Consider the following 22,565-nt stretch of genomic DNA (forward strand, 5'->3'; position numbering starts at 1 on the left):
TTTCTTTTTATTTAAGAGCCTGCAGCGCTGCAGCTCTGGAATTTGGAAGGTCATTCCTGGCGGCCACGCCTGCCAGGCCCGGTGAAAGGCACCCGGAAGGCGGCGCGAGGGTTTCTGTGTAAGGCGGAAGGATCCGGCTTCCCCGCACAGGGTTCCAGTCCCAAGGTTCAGAGGGCACACAGCTGCTAGGCGCCGGTCCCACTGAGTCACCGCTCTGGCCCTCGAGTACCCTGCGGGGGGAGAGGTAAAGCAGGCCCGCCCCAGGGACAAACAGGGCGGAGAAGAGCAGGAGGAAAGTCAACAAAGGACGTGCGAAAGAGGGAACAGAGGCACAGCTGGTTGTACAGGCAGGCTCTGCACCACGCCCTTGCCCCAGCAGGCTCCCCAGACACCCCCCTCTCTCCTGCAGAGGCCATCGCACCGTCCCGACAGCCAGGGCCTGGGGAACCCTTGGACCCGGCAGCACTGACAGCCCTTCTCCGGAAACTGAATAACCTGAGAACAGGCGAGTCAGAAACGGCTACAGAGTTTTCACCCACAGCGGTGGTGCAGGCCATAAGCAGGCCAAGTGCACGAACCCTGCAGAATGCCAGAAGAGAGGGGATAGAAAACGCAAAACCCCTCTCCAGAGAGAACAGAATCCCAGAGCCCCAAAGGCACTGCTCAAGCGGCTAATCTCAACCTCGGGAAAAGAGCAAGACGGGAGGTCTCCATCCACCGGAGAGGTCAGCCCAAGGCCCTGTTTCCGGAAGCCAGCACATGTCTGGGCACACAGCTCTGAAACGAGCCAGCCCCCCCCAAAACCCCTGATCCACACCTTCAGGAGGGGCCTTCCTGCTGTCACCTCCTGGGTCCCGGTGGGTGTCCGGTCCAGCCTGGCCTAGAACAACTTCAAACGTGGTCCCCGACACTGTGCCTTTTTCAGGCAACCAAATCCCCATCCCTCTGAATCACCACGGTGATTTTCTAAAATTACATTTCCAAGCCCCAACAGCGTAGAACAGGGCAGAGAAACACACGGAGGATGTTACTAACCAAAGGCTGCCTCGTGCTGTCTTTTCCTCCCAGAAAGGGAGAAGTTATTTCACATGTGCACACGCGTGTGCACACACATGTACGCATACACACACATACATATAGGTTTTTCCCTGATACACAAAATTCTTTGTGAACTAGCTATGTCTAATTCTGCTGGACCCTTTTTTTGAAAAAGGAGAGGAAAGGAGCCACAAACACCAGTATATTTCTGCTAGGGCTGGCTGGCTCTAAACATTTCAACTTTGAACTTTCACATAGCTGTCACCAAAGGCCAGAACTTGGCCAAGCCCAAAAGACCACTGAAGGGTCAGACGTCTAGAATGTCGTAGATCCAGGAGAGCAGAATATCAGAAGTTAGAAGCTGAATATCCTCTAGGCTTTTTTTTTTTTTTTTTTTTTTTTTTAGGTTCCTGTTAACTTCTGATCTCTTTACTTTTGTGAACAGTTGCCTTAAAGTTACTTTTTTTAAGTCAAAATGTTTCTATCCCTTGCCCCGTAGCAAGGCAAAAACCTTCTTGAGGAAGACAGGGTGACATTTTAAAGGGGCATCCAGAGGGTAGTAGAGGCGACTCTCCTGCAGTGATATTCTGAGCTGATGTGCGACACACACAACTGTGCCAGAGTTTCATAGTGTTTGTTTTGGTTTCAACATCTCAGACAAGACAGCTTCCAGATCCTTCACATCCCAGGCTGCAGCTGACCAACGTTCCACAGGATGCCAACATGCTGGATATAGATTTTACCTAAAAGAAAAAGAAGAACCAGTCAATGCCCTCGGCAGAACCCTGCATCCATTCTGACCCTCACAGTCTCCATCCCATAGGCCACACTCACCCAACCACAGGACCTTTGAACATGCTATGTGGAAGGTAACTCCTTCTGTCCCTTCAGCTCCTCGCTCAGGATCCTAGCTCCCCATGCAGACCCCCTAGTACAGAGCTGCTTCTCTCCTTGTACTTCTCCTTCCTAGCAGTGCTACTGGTGTTTACTCCAGGGCTCCACAAAATTTTTCTGTCGAAATCCAGACAGTAAACATTTTCAACTTTGTGGGCCCTACATTCTCTGTGGCAACTACTCAACTCCACCCCTGTGGAACAAAAGCCACTGTGGATAATAGGAACATGCTTGAGCAGGGCTGTGTTCCAATAAAACTTTATTTGTGGACACTGAGATTTTATTTGCAAATTTTTACAGGTCATGAAATGGTAGCCTTCTTTTAATTCTTTTTCAACCAGTAAAAATCATTCTTGGCTCACGAGCTGTGCCAAAACCAGGCAGACAGCCATATTTAGCCCATGGGCCATAGTTTGCAAATCCCTGGTTTATGCAATTATCTGATTCACGTCTGGCTCTTGCTTAGGCTGGGGGCTCCTTGTAGGCAAGACCCATGTCTGAGCTCACTCATCTTTAAACCCCTGGCACCAACCACAATACCAGGAGTGAAAGAAAGCCTGGAAACTAAATCCACTCAAGACATCATCCAAAGAGACTCAGGAGAGGAGGGAAAATCTGTGAGGTCAGAGCCACCAATGTCCTCTGCTCATGTTTGATCATGGGCATCAAAAAATCATACATGTAAAAATAGTGGGGATTTAGGAGAATTTACAAAATAATGAATTTCTTTTCATAATGTTACATGACCCCAAATATAAATATTATCATCATCATCAGGTAACTATTTTCTAAAAGATAACAAACATCCTATTTTTAGGAAATACACACTTAAGTATTTGCCAGAAAGGAACATGATATATGTAACTTACCCTCAAATGGTTCAGGAAAAAAAAAAAAATCTGTATGTACACACACACAGAGCCATCATAAGGTGACTGAGGTGAAACATTATACCAGGAAAATTTGGGTAAAGAGTATACTATTTTGGGGAGCACCTGGGTGGCTCAGTCGGTTGAGCATCTGACTTCGGCTCAGGTCATGATCTCACAGAGACTTCAAGTCCCGCATTGGGCTCTGGGCTGACAGCTCAGAGCCTGGAGCCTGCTTCAGATTCTCTGTCTCCCTTGCTCTCTGCCCCTCCCCCACTTGAGTTCTGTCTCTCTCTCCAAAATAAACATTAACAAAAAAATGTTTTAAAAAAGTATACTATTTTTGTTGTTGCAACTTTTTTTAGGCTTGAAATTATTTAACAAAAACTTTCAAGAAAAAAGAAAAAACCAGGGGCTCCTGGGTGGCTAAGTCGGTTAAGCATCTGAGTCTTGATTTCAGCTCAGGTTGTGATCTCACAGTTCACGACTTTGAGCCCCACACTGGGCTCTGTACTGACAGCACAGAGCCTGCTTGGGATTCTCCCTCTCCTCTCTCTCTCTACCTCACCCCCACTGTCTCTCTTAAATAAAAAATACACTTTTAAAAAAAGAAAAAACACAAAGATACACTCATATTGGCCACTAGGATACCCTACGCAGCAGACTGGTGGGCGGAAAAGACAAGTTGCCACAGCCGTGTCCAATCTGTGCAGGGTGGCTTTTTTCCAGCATCCACATGCGCCCTCCTCCCTTGGGCTGGGGAGTGGGGGCTAATCTCCCCCAACTGACATCCACGGAGCCCAGATGCTCACCCCACTCTGCAGATGCAGACTGAGGACCTCAGATGTAAAGACACCCACCAGGGCTGCCCCCCTCCCACAAGAGTCAGGCTACATCCACCGCGGGTTCAATGTAGGGGGGCCGAGGGACTGGGGACCGAGCTTTCAAAGCTTCCAAAGACCAAGAAAGGGACCCGAGTGAAGGGACTGGATTCCCAATGGCTCCACCGAAGCGGCCGTGCCTAGGAAGGGGAGCAGACTTGGGCCCTGGCCTGCTGAATCTGGGAGGAGCAGAGCATGAGGAGTCACAGAGGCACGGACTTCACGTAGGGCACACAGGCCGGAGACTCACCTTCTGATCCCGGGACATCTCAGGGATGCCGCGAGACCACACCCAGGGTCGTCCGCCAGGCCCCTGTCTGTGCCCACGCCCCCGGGCAGCCGCGAACACCCCTGTGCTTATAGAATAAATGTGCTCAAAGGACGGAGTGGGACGGGGCGGGCGCAGGGGGCCCCCCATGAATCACCACGCTCTGCACAACTACTCAGCTCCTCCACAGCACAGTGGGACGGGGGAAAGGAAACAAGAGTTTACACACACCTCCAGAGGGGAGCAGTCACCCTGGGTGCCTGCGATCGCCCTCAGGGGGGTCACCAGCTCTCCAGAAGGAGGCGAGCCCCATCACAAGTCTGGGCCGTGGGGTAGGCTTCAGACTCTCCGGTGACGCTGTGACTCAGGAAGCTCCAGGGGACCGTGGACATGGACACTAGGGCTGTTTCATCTCCCTGCCTCCCCAAGGCCATGCAGATTTGGGGTTCTCCCCCAGAGGGCCCCGTGGGGTGGGGGACAAGCTCACGGCTGCAGCTCCCCCGGCTCTCCCTCCACTCGCTCAAACCCACACACATCACACATGCTGTCGACTCTCCCCCTCACTCCTCCCCGCCCCTCAGTCCGCCTTGGGGTGCTTCCTTTCAAACCCACCATGAGCTTCACCTCCTCTGGAAAGAGCTTCCTGCCCCGGCGAGGTAACCCTCCTGGCTGTCCACAGCACCCCGTTCTTTCCTCCCAGCGGTTCCCAGGCTTCTGGCTGTCCCTCCCCAACCCCTGCCCCGGGCTCAGCACAAGCTCCCGGGGCACAGGCCAGGTTCACCCAACCTCACTCACAGTGAATGGAATTAGCAGGCTCGTGAGCCGGACACACAGAGGTGGGGGATGCGCAGAGATTTCTAGAAGGACTCTCTCAGCCTCTTTCTCTCCCCCAGAACAGCCAAACTGCTAACAACACTCCTGCTTCATCAAGAAGAGAAACCCGAGAGAGTCTCAGAGCTGAGCCCCCCGCCCTCCCTGGCAGCTCCCTGAGAAGTGAAGACACATTTGGGCTCCATACCCCATGCTTATTCCTTTCAAACCTCCAAGCATCCTGTGCAACGACACTGGGTTATAACCATCCCGGAGAAGGAGAAGAGCGTGTCCCAACCTGTCTGTGTCCCGTGCTTTGTCTGTCAGCAGAAAAAAGCCCTCGGGGCGCCTGGGTGGCTCAGCCAGTGAAGCATCCGACTTCCGGCTCAGGTCATGATCTCAGGGTTTGTGGGTTCGAGTCCTGCATGGGGGCTCCGTGCTGACAGCTCAGGGCCTGGAGCCTGCTTCGGACTCTGTGTCTCCCTCTCTCACTGCCCCCCCCCCCTCAAGAATAAATAACATTTTAAAAAAGAAGAACCCTCAACACACAGGGTGTTGCATCTCTGTACCTGTGAGCACCTAGCAGCCGACCTCTCCGCACAGCGGTCCAGGACACCTCAGGGAGGTGAGGCGAGGACCACCACTGCATGTCAACCGTGCTCCCACTTTCATCCGGGACACCAACCACAGTAAGGAGCAACCAAACAACGTGGCCAGCTTTTGCAAAAGCATCACTAAGATTATTTGTGCTAGGTTTTGGTTGTTTCGTGTTTTTTCCTTTGTTCTTTTCACTTGATTCTTCTGTAGCCCTATAAGCTCTGGTGTGTGTGTGTGTGTGTGTGTGTGTGTGTGCACATGTGTGTAGGCAGGAGACAAGTCACATTCACTTAGTGGTAAATTTTCATCGCCACGCAAATTCCTGTTGGTATAGGTTCTCTGCTCAGAGACCTAAAACTCAAATAGTTTTACGGTGCATGATACCTTAGCAGAGGACTGCCCCCAGATGGCCAATACTGCTCTTCAAAGAAACAGAAACGTCCCCTGACATGCCCGTCTTTCAGACAGAAGCTCAGCCTGTACAGAAGAGGGCTGGCAGAGCATCGTCCAAGCAGGTAGGGGGATGACCCCCTGCTGCTGTCTGAGGTCCAGGTAAGTTACTCTGGCATCCTCAGGGGAACCTGTGGGTCGCTGATTCCTTCCCGGCCTCAGAAGCTCACCATACCCCATTGCCCCCACAGCTGCCCACATGTTGATGCTCCTAACAGCTTCGTTCCTCACTCTAGAACCTTCGTTCCAGAAGACGAGGAAGCAGGGAACAGAAGGGCCATTTGAGCCCAACCTTCAAGAAGTCACTGCTCTGGGGCACCTGGGTGGTTCAGTCCATTAAGCATCTGACTTCAGCTCAGGCCATGATCTTACGGTCCATGAGTTTAAGCCCCGCATCGGGCTCTGTGCTGACAGCTAGGAGCCTGGGGCCTGCTTCAGATTCTGTCTCCCTCCCTCTCTCTGCCCTTCCCCAACTCTCTCTCTCTCTCTCAAAAATAAGTAAACATTAAAAAAAAAAAACATTTTTTTTAAGTCACTACTCTGTGCTTAGCAACTTCCATAAGGTGCCCAGGACTCTGAGCCCCAGGCTCAGTCTAGCACAAGTAAGTCAATCTGCTTTCTCCTGCTCCCAGCCTTGCCTCCAGGGGCCTCTTGCTGCAAACAGCCACCTAATGCCCTTTGTTCCAAAGACAAGATGCCAGGCACAGCGCCTGGCATCCCAGCGGAAAGCTCATGGCTTTCTAATGAGATTCCCACAGGAAGCTCTATTCACAAGAGGGTGGGAGGCGGGCACTTGTAGAGTGCATGCCTGGATTCCCACAGGCCACATCTTTTCCAAACCTAAGAAGCAGAGGGACGTAGCATGCAAGCTTGGGCGGGAGGAGCAGTGGGTCTCCCCAGCTCCCAGCACCCACCTTTGCACCCCACGTGTCACAGCCGCCACTACCACCTACAGACAACCGGGAGGAAGGGTGGCACCTGCCTCGCCACCGGGGGACACGCCCAACGGGTGTCACAGGGGTCTCCTGTAGGAAAGTGGGGATGCACGAAGACCCAGAACATCAGCCACAGCCGCACGCCAGGCCAACCAAGCTCAAAGCACACACAGCCGGGGTTCAAACGCCTTTGGAAACATGGAACCATTCCAAAACCCCAGGGTTCTCTGGACTCCGGTTAGCCGTCATTTATTTCTTCTAATTAGCCTTTTTAAGGACAGAATGGGGAACACATTTCCAGAGACTTTGTTTCCCTCCACGCCCCCGCCCCATCTGGCCCTAAACGTTGGAGGTCTTATCTCATGGACTTGAACATCCCAGTTGCCCAGGAGCCTAAAAAGAGGGCTACGCACAGAAGTCAGGAAGCCCTGGCCACCTTCTCTCCATTTCCTGCCTGGCTGATGTGGCCAGGCTCTGCGTCCCAAAATGTCATCAAAGAGCAGCCCGTGTAACAGTATGGACCAAGTTACTGCCTCACTGCCCTGGGCACCGAAAACACGATTTTCCTCTTTGCAGTCACTCATAAAATAACCCAAGGTCATAATTCAGCTGCATCGATTTAAATGCAGTCTGTTTCCCAGAGGGAACCCCAATATTTCACTGAGCTCGGTCTAAAGAGGAAAGACAAGTACCTGTGAAGAGATTATCAGGGGCAGACAGAGAAGTTCTCAAAAAACACTAACCCGAACATAAAACTGGTCTTAAAATTCGTGTTCTTTCAAACTTATTGACCTATAAAGTTGTTTGTAACATTCCGTCCAGGTGGAAAACTGTTCCAAAGCAGCACGTGTAACATGGTCCTACTTCTACAAAAAAAGAAAATTCACAGATATGTACTCACACACACTCTAGTGGTTACCGTTAAGTAGTGAGATTACAGCAATCTGATTTTTCCTTTCTCTTCTCCGTAATGTCTATAGCATGCATGACATCTGTAATAAGGAAAGCTGTCACTCTCAGTCTTCCTAAACGGTCGGTCATCTCTGGGCCTGAGGGCTAGAGCAGTCTTGTGTCTGGTGACCCAGCTCCAAGTTCGCTCACATCCTGGTACCATTTCAACCGCAAACAACACAACCAGGAGCTGCTTGAAGTTCCACAGACAGGAGGATGGTGCCTGGTGATGAGGAAAGCCTGTGGGAGGCAGCTAAAGTAGATTGTTACAGAATAAACACTGGGGCGCTGGGGTGGCTCAGTGGGTTGCATGTCTGACTCTTGATCTCAGCTAAGATCTTGATCTCAGGGTCATGTGTTCAAGCCCCATGTTGGGCTGAAAAACACAAAAAAAAGAAAGAAAGAAAAGAATGAAAAGGGGACCATGTCTACACGATTCAAAGATTAAAAAGATAGTAAGAGAATGCTGTGAGCAACGTTGGGACAATAATTTGAAAACTTGGATGAAGTGGAAAAAATCCCAGAAATACGACCCATATCAAAACTAACCCAAGAGGAAACAAAGACTATGTAGTCCTATCACTGTTCAAAGGACTGAACATCAATAGTTTTTTCTTGTTTTTTTTTTTTTTTTTTTTTTTACTCTTTGCACACAGAAAACATCAGGATCCGGTGAGTTTCAGCATGTTCTACTAAACATTTAGGAAACAAATAATTCTAATCTGATACAAACTGTTCCAGAGACACGGCAAATAAGGAACCTACCCTACCTTGCTTTATAAGGAAAACGTGTCTTAGTGGTAAAACATTTACCAAAGCCTGACAAAGATATCACAAAGTAGGAAAAGGACAAAGCAATCTTGGTCACTCAGACAACCAAAGAAAGCCCTAAATAACTATCATCAAAATAGAGGCAGCGACGTGCATGACAGGATAACACAATGACAATCACGCTCCTTTTGTTGCACAGACGCAAAGTTGGTTTAATATCAGAAAAATCTAACACAATTTCACCACCTTAACAGATGGAAGGTTAATAAACAGTATGACCGACCCTCTCAACAGAGCTAGAAAAGGCATTAAAATAAAATTTGACGTTAGCAAACTAGGGACAGAGGGAACCTTTGCAGGAAAGAAATTCTACGAAACCCTACGGCCACCACCACTCTTAGTGGCCAGCATGGAAAGCACACACTTTAAGGCCAAGAATAAGGCAGAATGTCTATCGCTTCTATTTAACAATGATTTAGAGGCAGAGGCGCCTGGGTGGCTCAGTCCGTTAAGCGTCTGACTCTTGATTTTGGCTCAGGTCGTGATCTCACAGTTCAGGAGACCAAGCCCCGAGTGGGGTCTGTGCTTGGGATTCTCTCTCTCCCTCTCTCTCTCTCTGCCCCTCCCCTGCTCATGCTCTCTGTCTCAAAATAAATAAAGAAATATCTTTTTAAAAAGTCACCACGTGTTGAGGGGCCCCAAGTACTGCTGTGTCATGTGGAGCTGGAGCCACCCACTATGAAAGTGGCCAATGACCTACTCCAGAGCATATGCTCTGAGACCCTGTTTCTTTTTTTTTTTTTTTTTAGGTTTGTTTATTTCTGAGAGAGAGAGAGAGAGAGAGAGCGAGCACAAGCTGGGGAGGGGCAGAGAGAGAGAGGGAGACCCAGAATCCGAAGCAGGCTCCAGGCTCCAAGCTGTCAGCACAGAGCCCAACATGGGGCTTGAACTCAGGAACAAGGAGATCATGACCTGAGCCAAAGTCGGATGCTCAACCGACTGAGCCATCCAGGCACCCCTCAGACCCAGTTTTTTTACCTGTTCTTGCCCTTGAAACAAACCAGGCAGCATACTCAGACTTTCGTAAAAGCAAACGTGAGGCTCCCGGGTGGCTCAGTCGGTTGAGCATCCGACTTCGGCTCAGGTCATGATCTCATAGTTCTTGAGTTTGAACCTCGCGTCGGGCTCTGTGCACACAGCTTGGAGCCTGGAGTCTGCTTCAAGTTCTGTGTGTGTCTCTCTCTCTGCCCCTCTCCCCTGCTCACACGTGCTCTTTCTCTCAAAAATAAACATTAAAAAAAATTTATTATCTGTTACCTAACACCTACCAGGGGGTTCAATTTAATCATCTGCTTTTAGAAACAAAATCACTATGCCGAAGACATACCTGCCTTCCTATGTTTACTGCAGCATTATTTATGACAGCCGAGACATGGAAACAACCTAAGTGTCCATCGACAGACGAAAAGATAAAGAAAATGTAGTGGATATATATATATGTAATGGAATATTATTCAGCATAAAAAAGAAGGAAATCCTGCCATTTGCAACAACATGGATGGACCTTGAGGGCATTATGCTAAGTGAAATATGCCAGACAGCGAAAGACGAATACAACATGATCTTACTCGTATGTAGAATCTCAAAAAAACACACCATACTCATAAGAAAAAGAGACCAGATTTGTAGTTAGCAGAGGTGGAGGGTTGGGGTTGGGGGACTCGGGTGAAGATGGTCAAAAGGTGCAAGCATCCAGTTAAGAGATAATACGTACTGGGGATAGCTGTGGCTAACACTGCCTTATGGTGTACCTGGAAATTGCTAACAAAGTACCAATGTCAATTCAGCGCGTACGGTCAGCCTAGAAGAGGCACTTGCTCCATTGTTTGAAGTACTAAGATGAGCCGTGGAATTTTCTTAATCTGACAGTGGTTTCAATACTTCTTTTCATGAAACCAGACACAATACCAATCCAGCAGTCTTTAAGCCACAATAATACTTGTGTCCATGTGCTCAGGAAAGGGCCCCTTTGGGGATGCCTGGGTGGCTCAGTGGTTAAGCATCCTACTCTTGGTTTCAGTTCAGGTCATGATGTCACAGTTCATGGGTTCGAGCCCCACACTGGGCTCTGCGCTTAAGAATGCAGAGCCTGCTTGGGATTCTCTGTCTCTCCTTCTCTCTCTGCCCCTCCCCCGCTCACCCTCTCCTTCTCTCTCTCTCTCAAAATAAACATTTAAAAAAATGTTAAAAAAAAATAAAAGAAAGAAAGGGCCCCTTTTCCTACCTTACACTAAAGTACAAGCCTAAAGATAGACTATCTGGACAGATTGATTGATGTATTTCTTTGTTAGGGTCTTTTCCTATTTAGTGAGATGCAAGGCTTCCACAGCTAGTTCAGTCATGAAGTATGGATGAGATTCTATTTAAGTGTCTCAGCATCAAAACAGTACATTGAGCCCCGTAAGCCCACAAGGGCTCCCTACTGTATAATACTTCCAGGCCTGCAGGACACAGCAAACCCTCTTCATTGTGACTAATAACGAGGACACAGTTTTCTTCACGTTATGTTTTATTTCTGTGCATTGAACATGAGACAGATGAAATGGCTAAGCAATAAAACCAGTACGACCACGAACTTTCTTACGTGTATATTATGTGATAGTATGGATGAACATCACTGATTGTTCCCATTCTACTCAAAGGGCTACTATTTACCTAACATGCAAATTATAGCTAATGGTTTTGCTCTGCTATCTACTATAATCAATCCATGCTTTAATGTTTGTGTATTCTTAATAAAATGTAGGTGTGATTTTTTTTAATGTTTATTTATTTGGGGGGGGTGGGAAATGTGAGCCTGAGTGGGGGAGGGGCAGAAAGAAAGGGGGAGACAGGATCTGAAGCAGGATCCATGCTGACGGCAGACAGCCCGATGCAGGGGTCAAACTCACAAACCATGATATCGTGACCTGAGCCAAAGTCAGAGCCAAAGTTAAGAAACCGGCTGAGCCACCCAAGCACCCCCAAGAAACTAGCATTTTTTTAAGTTAAAAATACATACATATATTTGTAAAACACCTGGCAATATACGTAACAGAAACTTATAAAACATTTATGGAGACATTTTTGAAAGTACTGAAAGACATTTTTTTTTAAATACCTAAGTAAATGGAAAGTCATCCCATATCCATGGACTGGAAGGATTCTCACAAAGGGGCTGATTTCTCCCTAAACTGATGCATGGAGTCAAAATCCCAAACATGCTTCTGTTGAATCTGACAACTGATTTATAAAGAAGGGCCAAGAACAGCTGTGCTGACCAAGAACAAGTCAGGAGAGGTTGTGGAAGACTGGCCTTCTCAGGAATGGAAACGCTGCATGTGCTGGTTAACCTGACATGTCAACTTGACAAGAGTCACAAGGTGCCCTGACATTTGGTAAAACATTCTGAGTGTGTCTGTGAGGGCGTTTCTAGAGATTAACAATTTTATCAGTAGACCAAATGAAGTAGATTGCCTTGTCTGATGTGGGTGGGCCTCGTCCAATCAGTTGGAGGCCGGAATAGAACAAAAGGCCGGTAAGAGGGAATTCACTCTCCCTGCTGACTGTTTTCAAGCTGGGCCACTGGTCTCCTCCGTCACTTGGAATAGGACTTACATCCCTGGCTCTCCTGGTTCTCAGACCTTCAGACTTGGACCTTTATAATAAATCTTTCTTTATGTAGATACATATCCTATTGGTTCTGTTTCTCTGGAGAGCTGTCCAGGGAAAACTCAGGATTGGGTCCAGCCTGGACCTGTAGTTCCCCTTTGTCGGCAATAACTGGAAACTTAAGCAAACAACTTCCTCTTCTCTGAGGCTTTGAGCCCTCATCTCTAATCTGCGCTCACCCCCGTCCTTACATTGAGAATCTCATACATCCAAAGAGCACGCTCCCAAAGAATCCAAACGCAAACTACAATCCTGAAGTCACAGAGTCATTCTGACTTTCCTACAGGCTCCCTTTCTCATCGGTAAATTCCAGCCAAGGAGTAACCCTCGCCCCACTCCACGCTCTCAGCCATCGGTTTTAGAGTGGCTGAAAGAGAAGTGCCCATTTGTGGGCAGTCTGTGGCACAGGCAGCTGCCGGAACCAGGTCCCCGCAGGCAGTGCGCGACAAGCTCGTCGTCTGACATTCAGTCCCCCTTTTCTTCACGCAAAGCTGATTCCTCCAGCGTTCGCATTTGGGGAAAGTGGGAATAACCATTTCTCTGCCAGCTTTCTGGGTGCTGTGCGTTCTAGGAAGGGATCAAAGCGGTTCCCCCCCATAAGCAGAACGCCCCAAGGTCAAACACATAACCAAAGAACAAGGACACATGGACGCCACACCTGGCTTTGCGTTGTTTTCCAAGGTGAACCGTCCCACCACCCCAACACCCGAGGGCCCGAGGAGGAAGCAAGCTGCTGCCCCCCCCCAACCCCCGTACCTGTATTTGATGTCAAATACCGTGGAGTCCTCATCCTCATCATCTTCTTCGTTCAGCGGGGCCATTTCCACTCGCTCGGCTGGAGTAGTGATGATGTCATACTTGCGGGTCTTCTTCAACCTCTTTCCCGACCTGGAGGAAGGGAGGCACGTTCCTGAGAACTCTATGATGCCCAGAGGTAAGTGACGTTGCCCCCTCCCGCTTGCTCCGGGCAGCCCTGGCAGACGTCCCAGCTCCCTCCCTTTCGGCCATGGGAACTCTTACAGATTCTGGACCTCGCCAATCCTCTTGGTCCTCACCTGCAAAGTGGAGATGATCATGCCTGCCCTGAGCACTGAAAAGCCCAGTGAGCAAATAAATAGTACCCCAATGCAGTATTTTTAAAAGGGCAAAATTAATGCAAAGAAAATCTGCGATGAGCCAAAGATGAAAATGTTCAATGAAGACAGGATCCAGCCCTGGGTGTGCATGGGCGTAACACATCTGTCCCCTTGCCCCCTCCCCCCACCTCCCCAAGCATAGATGTCACAGGTGGCACCGACAGGCCAACCAGGTGGGATCTGGGTCAAGGCTCAGGCACTCTCCACCTGTGTGATCTCAGGCAAGTCGGTTAATCTCCCTAAGCCTCAGTTTCCTCCTAAATAAAATAGGATACAGACAGTATTTGCCCCTCACAGGCAAGAGAGAATTAAATGAGATGGTGAATTCAAGGAGCCTACACACAGGAGGCTCTCAGCAAAAATTACTGTTAGTAAAAATAATAAACAAACAGAAGTGCTATAGCCTCTCTCAGATGACAAGGGCTTATAAAAAAAACAAGTCAATATCATTTCCAGCATGAGGATTTATGGGGACAGTGAGTTATAACACGAAGCTTTTACCTCTGGGATGGTAAAGGGCCACCGCGAGCCACCGGGAAAGTGCTAAGACACGTCCTTCGGTCTCTGGCGTTAGTCACTCTGCACGAAGGATGCTACATTTATCAGGGCAGGGCTGAAAGTTTATAATGCCACTGGGAATAATACTATTATCATGACTACTGATGCTCTTTGCATTTATTTCTCCACTATCTTGACTATTTTCCCAAATGCCTTGTATTCTACGGTGTCTCTCCGTTTTGACTACATTTGATACTGTCTATGAGAAGCCAGACAACCTCCTCCCTGCAAATAATCATAAATGGGGCACTGAAGAATCGTACAGTCTGCACATTCCTCCTGCAGACTGTCAGCTCTTCCCAGGTGGTGACCACATCCAGGATACACGCAAGACCTCTTTGTTCCCCACATGCAGAAATTCTTTGCTCCGTTTGTAAAATGATGAAATAAGAAATTCATTTTAAGGTTTCTTTTTTATATATCATTTTTTAAGTTTATTTCTTTATTACTGAGAGAGACAGAGCACGAGCAGGGGAGGGGCAATAGAGAGAGAGGGAGACACAGAATCCGAAGCAGGCTCCAGGCTGTCAGCGGTCAGCACAGAGCAAGATGCGAGGCTCGAACCCACGAACCATGAGATCATGACCTGAGCCGAAGTCAGATGCTTAACTGACTGAACCCCCCCAGGCGTCCCAACTGTCAGGTTTCTCATAATGTCTTAGCAACAGCAAATTGTTCTTGTCTTACCTGGTATGATTTACCAAAAACATGAAAGTGTCACTTACGTAGAAAAAGTAGATATTTGGGGCGCCTGGGTGGCGCAGTCGGTTGAGCGTCCGACTTCAGCCAGGTCACAATCTCGCGGTCCGCGAGTTCGAGCCCCGCGTCAGGCTCTGGGCTGATGGCTCGGAGCCTGGAGCCTGTTTCCGATTCTGTATCTCCCTCTCTCTCTGCCCCTCCCCCGTTCATGCTCTGTCTCTCTCTGTCCCAAAAATAAATTAAAAAAAAAAAAAAGGTTGAAAAAGTAGATATTTATCTGTATGTATACCTGTATCTTCGGCATAAAGCACCCTATACAACCTCTAGTACCTGCTCCTTGTGGTTTTTCAGGGAGAGACTTCGAGAGACAGGGAGAAACCAGCTATAAATTCTGATGATTGGGGCACCTGGGTGGCTCAGTCAGTTAAGCATCCGACTTTGGCTCAGGTCATGATCTCGCGGTTCATGAGTTTGAGTCCCACATCGGGCTCACTGCTGTCAGCCTGTCAGCACAGAGCCCACTTCGAATCCTCTGTCCCCACCCCCTCTCTCTCTGCCCCTCCATTTGCCTTCTCTCAAAAAGATATGAAACATTAAAAATAAAAAGTCTGGTGATCACCACACCCTGCCATAAAGCTATCTGCCCTACCTGGACAGACACACACACACACAGAGGCATGGCTGTGATTGCTTGTATTTCAAACGTGAGGTGAGGCATGGTACCAGTACCAAGCTTGGGGGGTAAGAGGGGCACAGCCAGTCACCTCCCCAGTGGTCCTGGACAATGGCATTTTAGAAGGAGGCTTTATGCAAGAGTATAAACACTAACCTTGTAAACACCACTAGTCCTACATTCTCAACCCTCAACAGACTTCTTTTCTATCCACCTCCCCCCAAAGGAGTAAAGTAAGTCTCTGCCTTCTGCCCTAGCTGACTCATAATCCTTGACCAACTCCATCTCCGATACTGGACAGGGGAGATTAGAAACAGCTCCAGATGCCACAAGCCACCCAAGACAAAGGCACAAGGAACCACCCATCCCCAAGCCCTGAAGACGGGTCAACATCCCCATCTACGCAGACCCTCACACCACACCTTTGTCAGGAAAACAGCCCCACATCTCCACCCAGACGGCTCACAGCTGTTCAGAGCTCTCTGCAAAGCCTGGCTTTGCAAAGGTTTTTGCCCAAAGAGACTGACAGCCTGATGGTTTCGGGCTGAGGAATCACAGTGCTGTTTGTAGCTCTTTTTCGGGTACAAGGAAGCCTAGAAAACGCGAAATCTGATCTGAAAACCTCGTTGTACACTCGGAACTTGAAACCTAATTTAGTCATCGGCCCTGGAGCAGGACTGACTGCTGACTCTGGAAGAAGGTTCTGGAGGCTCTGACTTTAGCTCTGCTTCATGGGAGTGGATCCCTATCACCCCTAAAATCACCTCCCTTCTTCCCGATGCTTTATAGAGTCTCGTCATGAGAAAATTAACTTAGCTAGTTTAAAGTAAGACCCTTGAACAGTTACCCAGGGGAGAAACTGGAAAACACCACCAGCTTCTAGAATGTCACGGCCTACTTGGTTTAATGCCACCCATTCCAACCATGTGACCTCAGCAAATAATTTTAAACCCCAAGATTACACCAAAGGTGTAATGGTTAATTCTATATGTTAAATTAATTCTGTATGTCAACTGCCACAAGGCGTTCAGGCATTTCATCAAACATTACTTCTGGGTGTTTCTGTGAGGGTATTTCTGGATAAGATTAACATCTGAATTGACAGACTAAGTAACAGACTGCTCTCCTCGGTGTGGTGGGCCTCATCCAATCAGCTGAAGGTCTGACCAGAACATAAAGACTGACCTCCCTGCCTGACTGCCTTTGAGCTGGGACATTGTTTTTTGTTTGTTTCTTCCCTATGTTGACAATTAAGCTGAAAAGCTAGCTTTTCTTGGGTTTCAGGCCTGCCAGCCTTGGGATGGGAACTTACACCACTGCAAGCTCTTGGGTTTCTAGATTGCACGTTCTCCTTGCAAATCTTGGAACTTGTCAGCCTCCTTAATCTTGTAAGCCAATTACTTAAAAAAAAAAAAAATATATATATATATGTATATGTATACATGTATATATACATATATATATAAATCTATTGACTGATTATATACAAGAGATTAACGTTTTAATAATATAATTCAGGTGTTACATATTGATATATGTTCCATGGCTCTTAGAAAGATAGATCGATCCATCCATCCATCCATTGACCCTCTTGGTCCTGTTTCACTAGGAGGACCCTGACTAGGGACAAGAGGCCACTAACAAGGGCCCTTGTGCATGCTTTAAATGCCAGTTCTGACGTAATGAGCTGAAGAAATTACATTTCAAATGATCAGCTCTCTGAGACACAGAAACATCACAAACAAGGAGCGATGTCACTGTTCCGTGGCTGGATGTGTTAACAGGGAAACTGGGACCCAGTGAGAGGTTGAAGAGACCCAGACGCATGGACAGAGGCCTCCAGGGACAAGTGCCTTCGGTGGAGGGGGGCGGTCACAGTCAATGCACAAGCTACGCATGCATTCAGGTGGGGCGGGATGGGAGGCTCCCCACATATTTGTCACCAGAGGAGGCGAACCCCTCCTTTCCTAGCAGTGCCCAAGTCAGAAGCAGAGAAATGCGTGACCAGTCAGTGAGCATTTCCCGCAGACTCCAAGGGTCCTGGGGCTGGAGAACAGTGTCATCCTGCTTCAGGGAGGGAGAACGGGAGAAAACAGAAAACGGATAGTTCTCCAGCCCGAATAACTTCACCCAGTCCTGCTCTGTCTTCTCTGAGTGTGGACACTCTAACCTGTCTTTTCTAATTAATACCAGTCCACGACAGGTGAGCTCTTGCTGGGCTAAGTCGTTTACACATACGATCACGTGTCACAGCTCATCAAGCACTCTATAAGGTGCCGCTGCCTGCCTCACAACTGAGGAAAAGAGGGCTCAGAGAGGTTGATGTTCCCACGGCCAAGGCCAAAGGCTGCCCCAGAACAAAGCTCCCTGGCGGTCACCTTGAACCACCCGTGCCTGCCAGGAGGCAAGGCGCCAGCTGTCTCCAGATACTTCCTGCTCACTCTCAAACGCAAGCCCACTCTGCACCCCCACCAGACTCCACCCCCACTCCACGTTAACACCAAGAAACTCTCTGCCCTTCTAGAACCTGCCACTTAACAGAGCTCGCACATTCCTACTCCAAATTGATCTGCACACACTCCTAATGAACTCGCTCTAAATCGTGGACCCTCAGGATGTGAGTCGGTTCAAAGCAGGCCAGTTTCCATTTCCTCCCTCCTTTCGGAGTCTACATCTTCAGGGGCCTGGGTGAGTCCCCTTCCCACGTAGTCCCCGCGGTTGAGGGGACCTGGTCACCTACCACACTCCCAGTTCCAGGAGTAGCTGTGGGACTGAAGCCCGAGCCAATCAGTGTGTTGCAATCCCCAGGCCACGGCAAGAGGGGCGGGACTGGGGACCAATCAGAGCCAATGGCCTTTTGCTAGGAAGGCTGGACCAGGGGCAGTAAATGCTCCATCCACTGGTCTTGAGACCCAAATGAAGCAAGCCATCTTGCCACCTTCTGGAAATGGAAAGTAAAGGGGTGCCTGGGCAGCTCAGTTGGTTAAGCGTCAGAGTTTGGCTCAGGTCATGATCTCACAATTCAGGGGTCAAGCCCCACGTCCGGATCTGTACTTAGAGTGTGGAGCCTGCTTGGGATTCTCTCTCTCTCTCTCTCTCTCTCTCTCTCTCTCTCTCTCTGTCTCTGCGCCCCTCCCCCACTCATGCTCTTTTTCTGTCTCTCTCTCAAAATAAACAAATAAACTTAAAAAGAAAAAAAAGAAATGGAAAATAAAGCCCATATGGCAGAAGGCAGATTGGGAGGGAGAGAGATCAAGTTCCAAATCTACTATAAAGCCAGCCCTCCTTGGGGCGCCTGGGTGGGTCAGTCGGTTGAGCGTCTAACTTCAGCTCAAGTAACAATCTCACCATTCATGAGTTCAAGCCCACGTCGGGCTCTGTGCTGAGAGCTCAGAGCCTGGAGCCTGCTTCGGATTCTGTGTCTCCCTCTCTCTCTGGCCCTCCCCCACTTGCACGCGCGTGCTCTCTCTCTCTCTCTCTCTCTCTCTCTCCATCTCTCTCTCAAAAATAAACATTAAAAAAATTAAAAATAAATGAATAAATAAATAAAATAAAGCCAGCCCTCCTTGACAGCTACCAAAGCCAGCCTGGGCTGAGGTTTCTGTCACACACCACATGGAGAATCCAAACAGTCACAGGATCCTGACGGAAGGAAGGCAGGCACAGCATGAAGTGAAACCATCGCTGTAACAATACAAACCATCTTGGGATTTTCCTACCTGCTAACGGTAAAACTTCCACATGTACATACAATTTCATTTCTTCTAACCCTTCAAAACCCCAGGACTCATCCCTGCTCTAGAAAGAAAGAACCCATACATACAAAGTGCCTCAGTGACAAAATCCTAAACATTTCTGCTTAGAGCCACCAGGGAACAGGTTTTCCAAAAACACAAACATCCTGGTGACTCCTTCCCACAGGGATGTTTTATAAGCACACTGGCCTGCGAAAAAGGCCAAGGCCACATGGCCACAAAGACTCTGAAGTCCCCTGAGTCTCTCCAGGGGACAGTGCATCAGCTTGTGGGCACAGCCCTCATCTCGGTCACCAACCTGAGGAAGAAAGTTCTAGACACCTGGTTCTAGAGCCCAGGTGCAGAGTCAGATCTGAGTTCATAACCCAGCAATTCTATACACAGGCCTGTTTCCACAGTGATACACAGGGGCGGGGGTGGGGGGGCAGGCAGGGGAGGAGCCTGCCAAAACTGTCAGGCATACAGCTTCCAGCTAAAGAAGATTCGAGAATCAAAGAAGGGAAAAGATGTAGCTGGCCTGTGCTCTACAGCATGGCCCCGTTGACACCATTTCTCTTCAGTGAATGAGGTCCCTTTATTTTTTTATTTATCCATTTTTTGAGAGAGAAAGAGAGAGAGAGAGACAGAGTGCTTGGAGGAGGGGCAGAGAGAGCGGGGGAGAGAAAATCCCAAGCAGGCTCCGTGCTGTCAGTGCAGAGCCCGACCCGAGGCTTGGAACCATGAGATCATGACCTGAGCTGAAATCAGGAGTTCGACACTTAACTGACTAAGCCACCCAGGCGCCCGTGGAACAAGGTCCCTTTGAACCAGATGGCCTCAACGAAGAGATGGCAAGCGGTGGCTTTAAGTAAATGTTCACATTGTGTTTCACAGGAAGAGGCAAGACCAGAGAAGTTCTAAGAGACAAAGGATCCTTCCACAGGAGCCAAAACACACATTTCTAACAAGGCAGAGGAGAAGTTCAAGATTCTTTTACTCTGAAATGTAATCCTAAAGCCAGAGGATTTGTTTACGCAGAGGCCCTGTCAGCAGCTGCCCAGAAGCGGGTTTCCCAGTGAGGGGGGGCTGTTCCGCTTATGCAAACACAGAGGCCGGGGAGCAGAGCATCGGGGCTCAGCGGGCCAACGTGGAGGGGGGCCTTCCGTCCCTGCCCTTCCCCGCGAGGAGGAACAAAATTAAACCAACCCTTAAGGGTTAGTTTGTTATGAGAAATCCAGCTGGGGGTGCAGCAGTCAGATCCATAGACTGCACATCCAGAGATGGGGTTTGGACCTCGGCTCCCCAATTCCTCTGTTATGTGCCTCCGGATGACTCACTCCCCTGAATCTTTAAAAAAAAAATTTAAACTTTAATGTTTATTTATTTTTGGGAGACAGAGAGAAACAGAGTGCAAGCAGGAGAGGGGCAGAGAGAGAGGGAGACACAGAATCCGCAGCAGGCTCCAGGCTCCGGGCCGTCAGCACAGAGCCCGAGGCGGGGCTCGAACTCATGAACGGAGAGATCATGACCGGAGCCGAAGTCAGATGCTTAACTGACTGAGCCACGCAGGCGCCCCTGAATCTTAATCTCATGTCCATTGGTACCGCTGGCCAGGCTCAGTTGGGGTTCTGGTGATGGAGCCTCATGGTGCCTCCCGCCTCACCCACTCCATGGGCCACAGCACGCCCGTTTCCCCCACGAGGCCTTCCCAGGACACCCCACAGAGGTCAGGTTTCCTGCTGCCTCAGATTTCTGTGATCTCCACTCGCAGACACTGCCCCCGCTGTGGGGCACCATCCGCATGTGACTCTGAACCACATGTGGCCCTCTTGCATCACTGTTCCGCTGGGGTGACAGTAATAGCAGCCACCACAATGGGGCAACACTCAGTGCCAGACATCACCTGCGTACTCCTAGTGGAGCCTCCGGCCATCATGGAGTCAAGGAAACAAAAGCCAGGAGGCACTGAGCGACCTGCCCCGTGAGTGGGGCTCAGAGCTACGTCTACCACATTCCAGAACCCAGGCTCTTCACACTCCAACAGAGAGCAGGAGACGCACTGGGGACACCGGGGATCCCCACAATGTCAGACAGCAAGAATGCAATTGCAAATTCTTGTGGTCGCCCCCTGCCTCCTCCACCACCGAGAAACAACCGACGGAGGACCGTGCCAGCAAAGGGAGGGCGCGCCGTGCTTCCGACGACAAAGGGTCCACGCCAGTGTCATGCCTCTCATATTAATCTACAAGTTTAACGAAATCCAATAAAATACGGACAGATTTTTGTTGGGGGATCTAGATGAGTTAGTCCCAAAGCTCAGAGAAGGGGGAAAAAATGGATAACAAGAATAGCTAGGAAAATTCTGGAAAAGAGGAGTTTGAAGGGAACCTGATCCTAAATAGGGTTTACCTAAGCCTGGGGGTTGGGAGGGAGATGGGGGTTCTGCTAATGGGCTCAGAGTTTCTTTCTGGGGTGATGAAAATCTTCTAAATTGATTGGGGTAATGGTGCGCAAGTCTGTGCATGCACTAAAAACCATGAATTGGACAATTTAAATGGGTGAATTGTGGAATATGAGAATTATCTTATAAAGCTGTTACTAACGACAGGGAAAGACAGGGGCGCCTGGGTGGCTCAGTTGGTTAAGAGTCTGACTTCAGCTCAGGTTATAATCTTGCGGTTCATGAGTTCAAGCCCCACGTCTGGCTCTGTGCTGACAGCTAAGAGCCTGGAGCCTGCTTCAGATTCTGTGTCTCCCTCTCTCTGCCCCTCCCTGGTTCGCACACTCTCTGTCTCTCTCAAAAATAAACAAACATTTAAAAAAAATTTTTTTAACGTAAACATGGGGTGCCTGGGTGGGTCAGTCAGTTAAGCATCTGACTGCTGATTTCAGCTCAGGTCTTGATCTCACAGATTGTGGGTTTGAGCCCCACATCAGGCTCTGAGCTGACAGCATGGAGCCCGCTTGGGATTCTCTCTCTCCCTCTCTCTCTCTGTCCCTCCCCCACCACACACACACACACACCCTCTCTCTCTCAAAAAATAAATAAACATTTTTTAAAAATAGGGAAAGATATGTATTTATTTACATGTGTCTGTACATACATTACACTCATTTCTCTACTTTTAAAACCTCCCAGGAAAGAGACACAGGAAATTGATGGCAAGCAGAGAAGAAAGCGTGGTGGCTGAGGGGACAAGAGGTAAGAAGGACATTATTCACAATATATTCTTTGGCTCCTCAGGAATTTTGAACCATGTGAACATACGATCTATTTTTAAAAGGAACAAACGAGGAAGTAAAATTCAAAGTCAGTAATTAAAAAAATACTTTAAATGCATCAGGCCTGCTCTCCCCTTGGAGCTGGCCCAGGGGCCCCTCTGCTCCGCCCAGAGGCCTCATGTTGCCTCCCCTCATCTGGGGACTTTAGGAGCCAAACCCAGCAACCGAACCTTTCCTGCACCCTGGCTGATTTCATTTTTAAGCCCATTAAAGTAGGTCTGTAGCTCGAGGACCAGCTTGCTGCAGAAACCACACTACTTGTCACAAAGAGCATGTCACCTCTGACATTTAGAAAAATTAACAGGGGC

At 48.9% G+C, this 22,565-nt stretch overlaps 1 protein-coding gene across 1 annotated transcript in view; it reads right to left on the bottom strand.

Moving 5' to 3' along the window:
* FAM174B (family with sequence similarity 174 member B) overlaps positions 1–22,565 on the bottom strand; it is a gene marked incomplete at its 5' end in the record, with an annotated part of 35,475 nt that continues 12,910 nt past the window's right edge. The window contains 2 exons of the mRNA XM_040493406.1: positions 1–1,781; positions 12,932–13,063. Coding sequence (XP_040349340.1) covers positions 1,778–1,781; positions 12,932–13,063 — 136 coding nt within the window. The remainder of the gene's footprint in view (positions 1,782–12,931; positions 13,064–22,565) is intronic.

This window comes from Herpailurus yagouaroundi, unplaced genomic scaffold, assembly GCF_014898765.1.
Source record: "Herpailurus yagouaroundi ecotype Mexico unplaced genomic scaffold, PumYag 185, whole genome shotgun sequence".
Taxonomy (NCBI): Eukaryota; Metazoa; Chordata; class Mammalia; order Carnivora; family Felidae; genus Herpailurus; species Herpailurus yagouaroundi.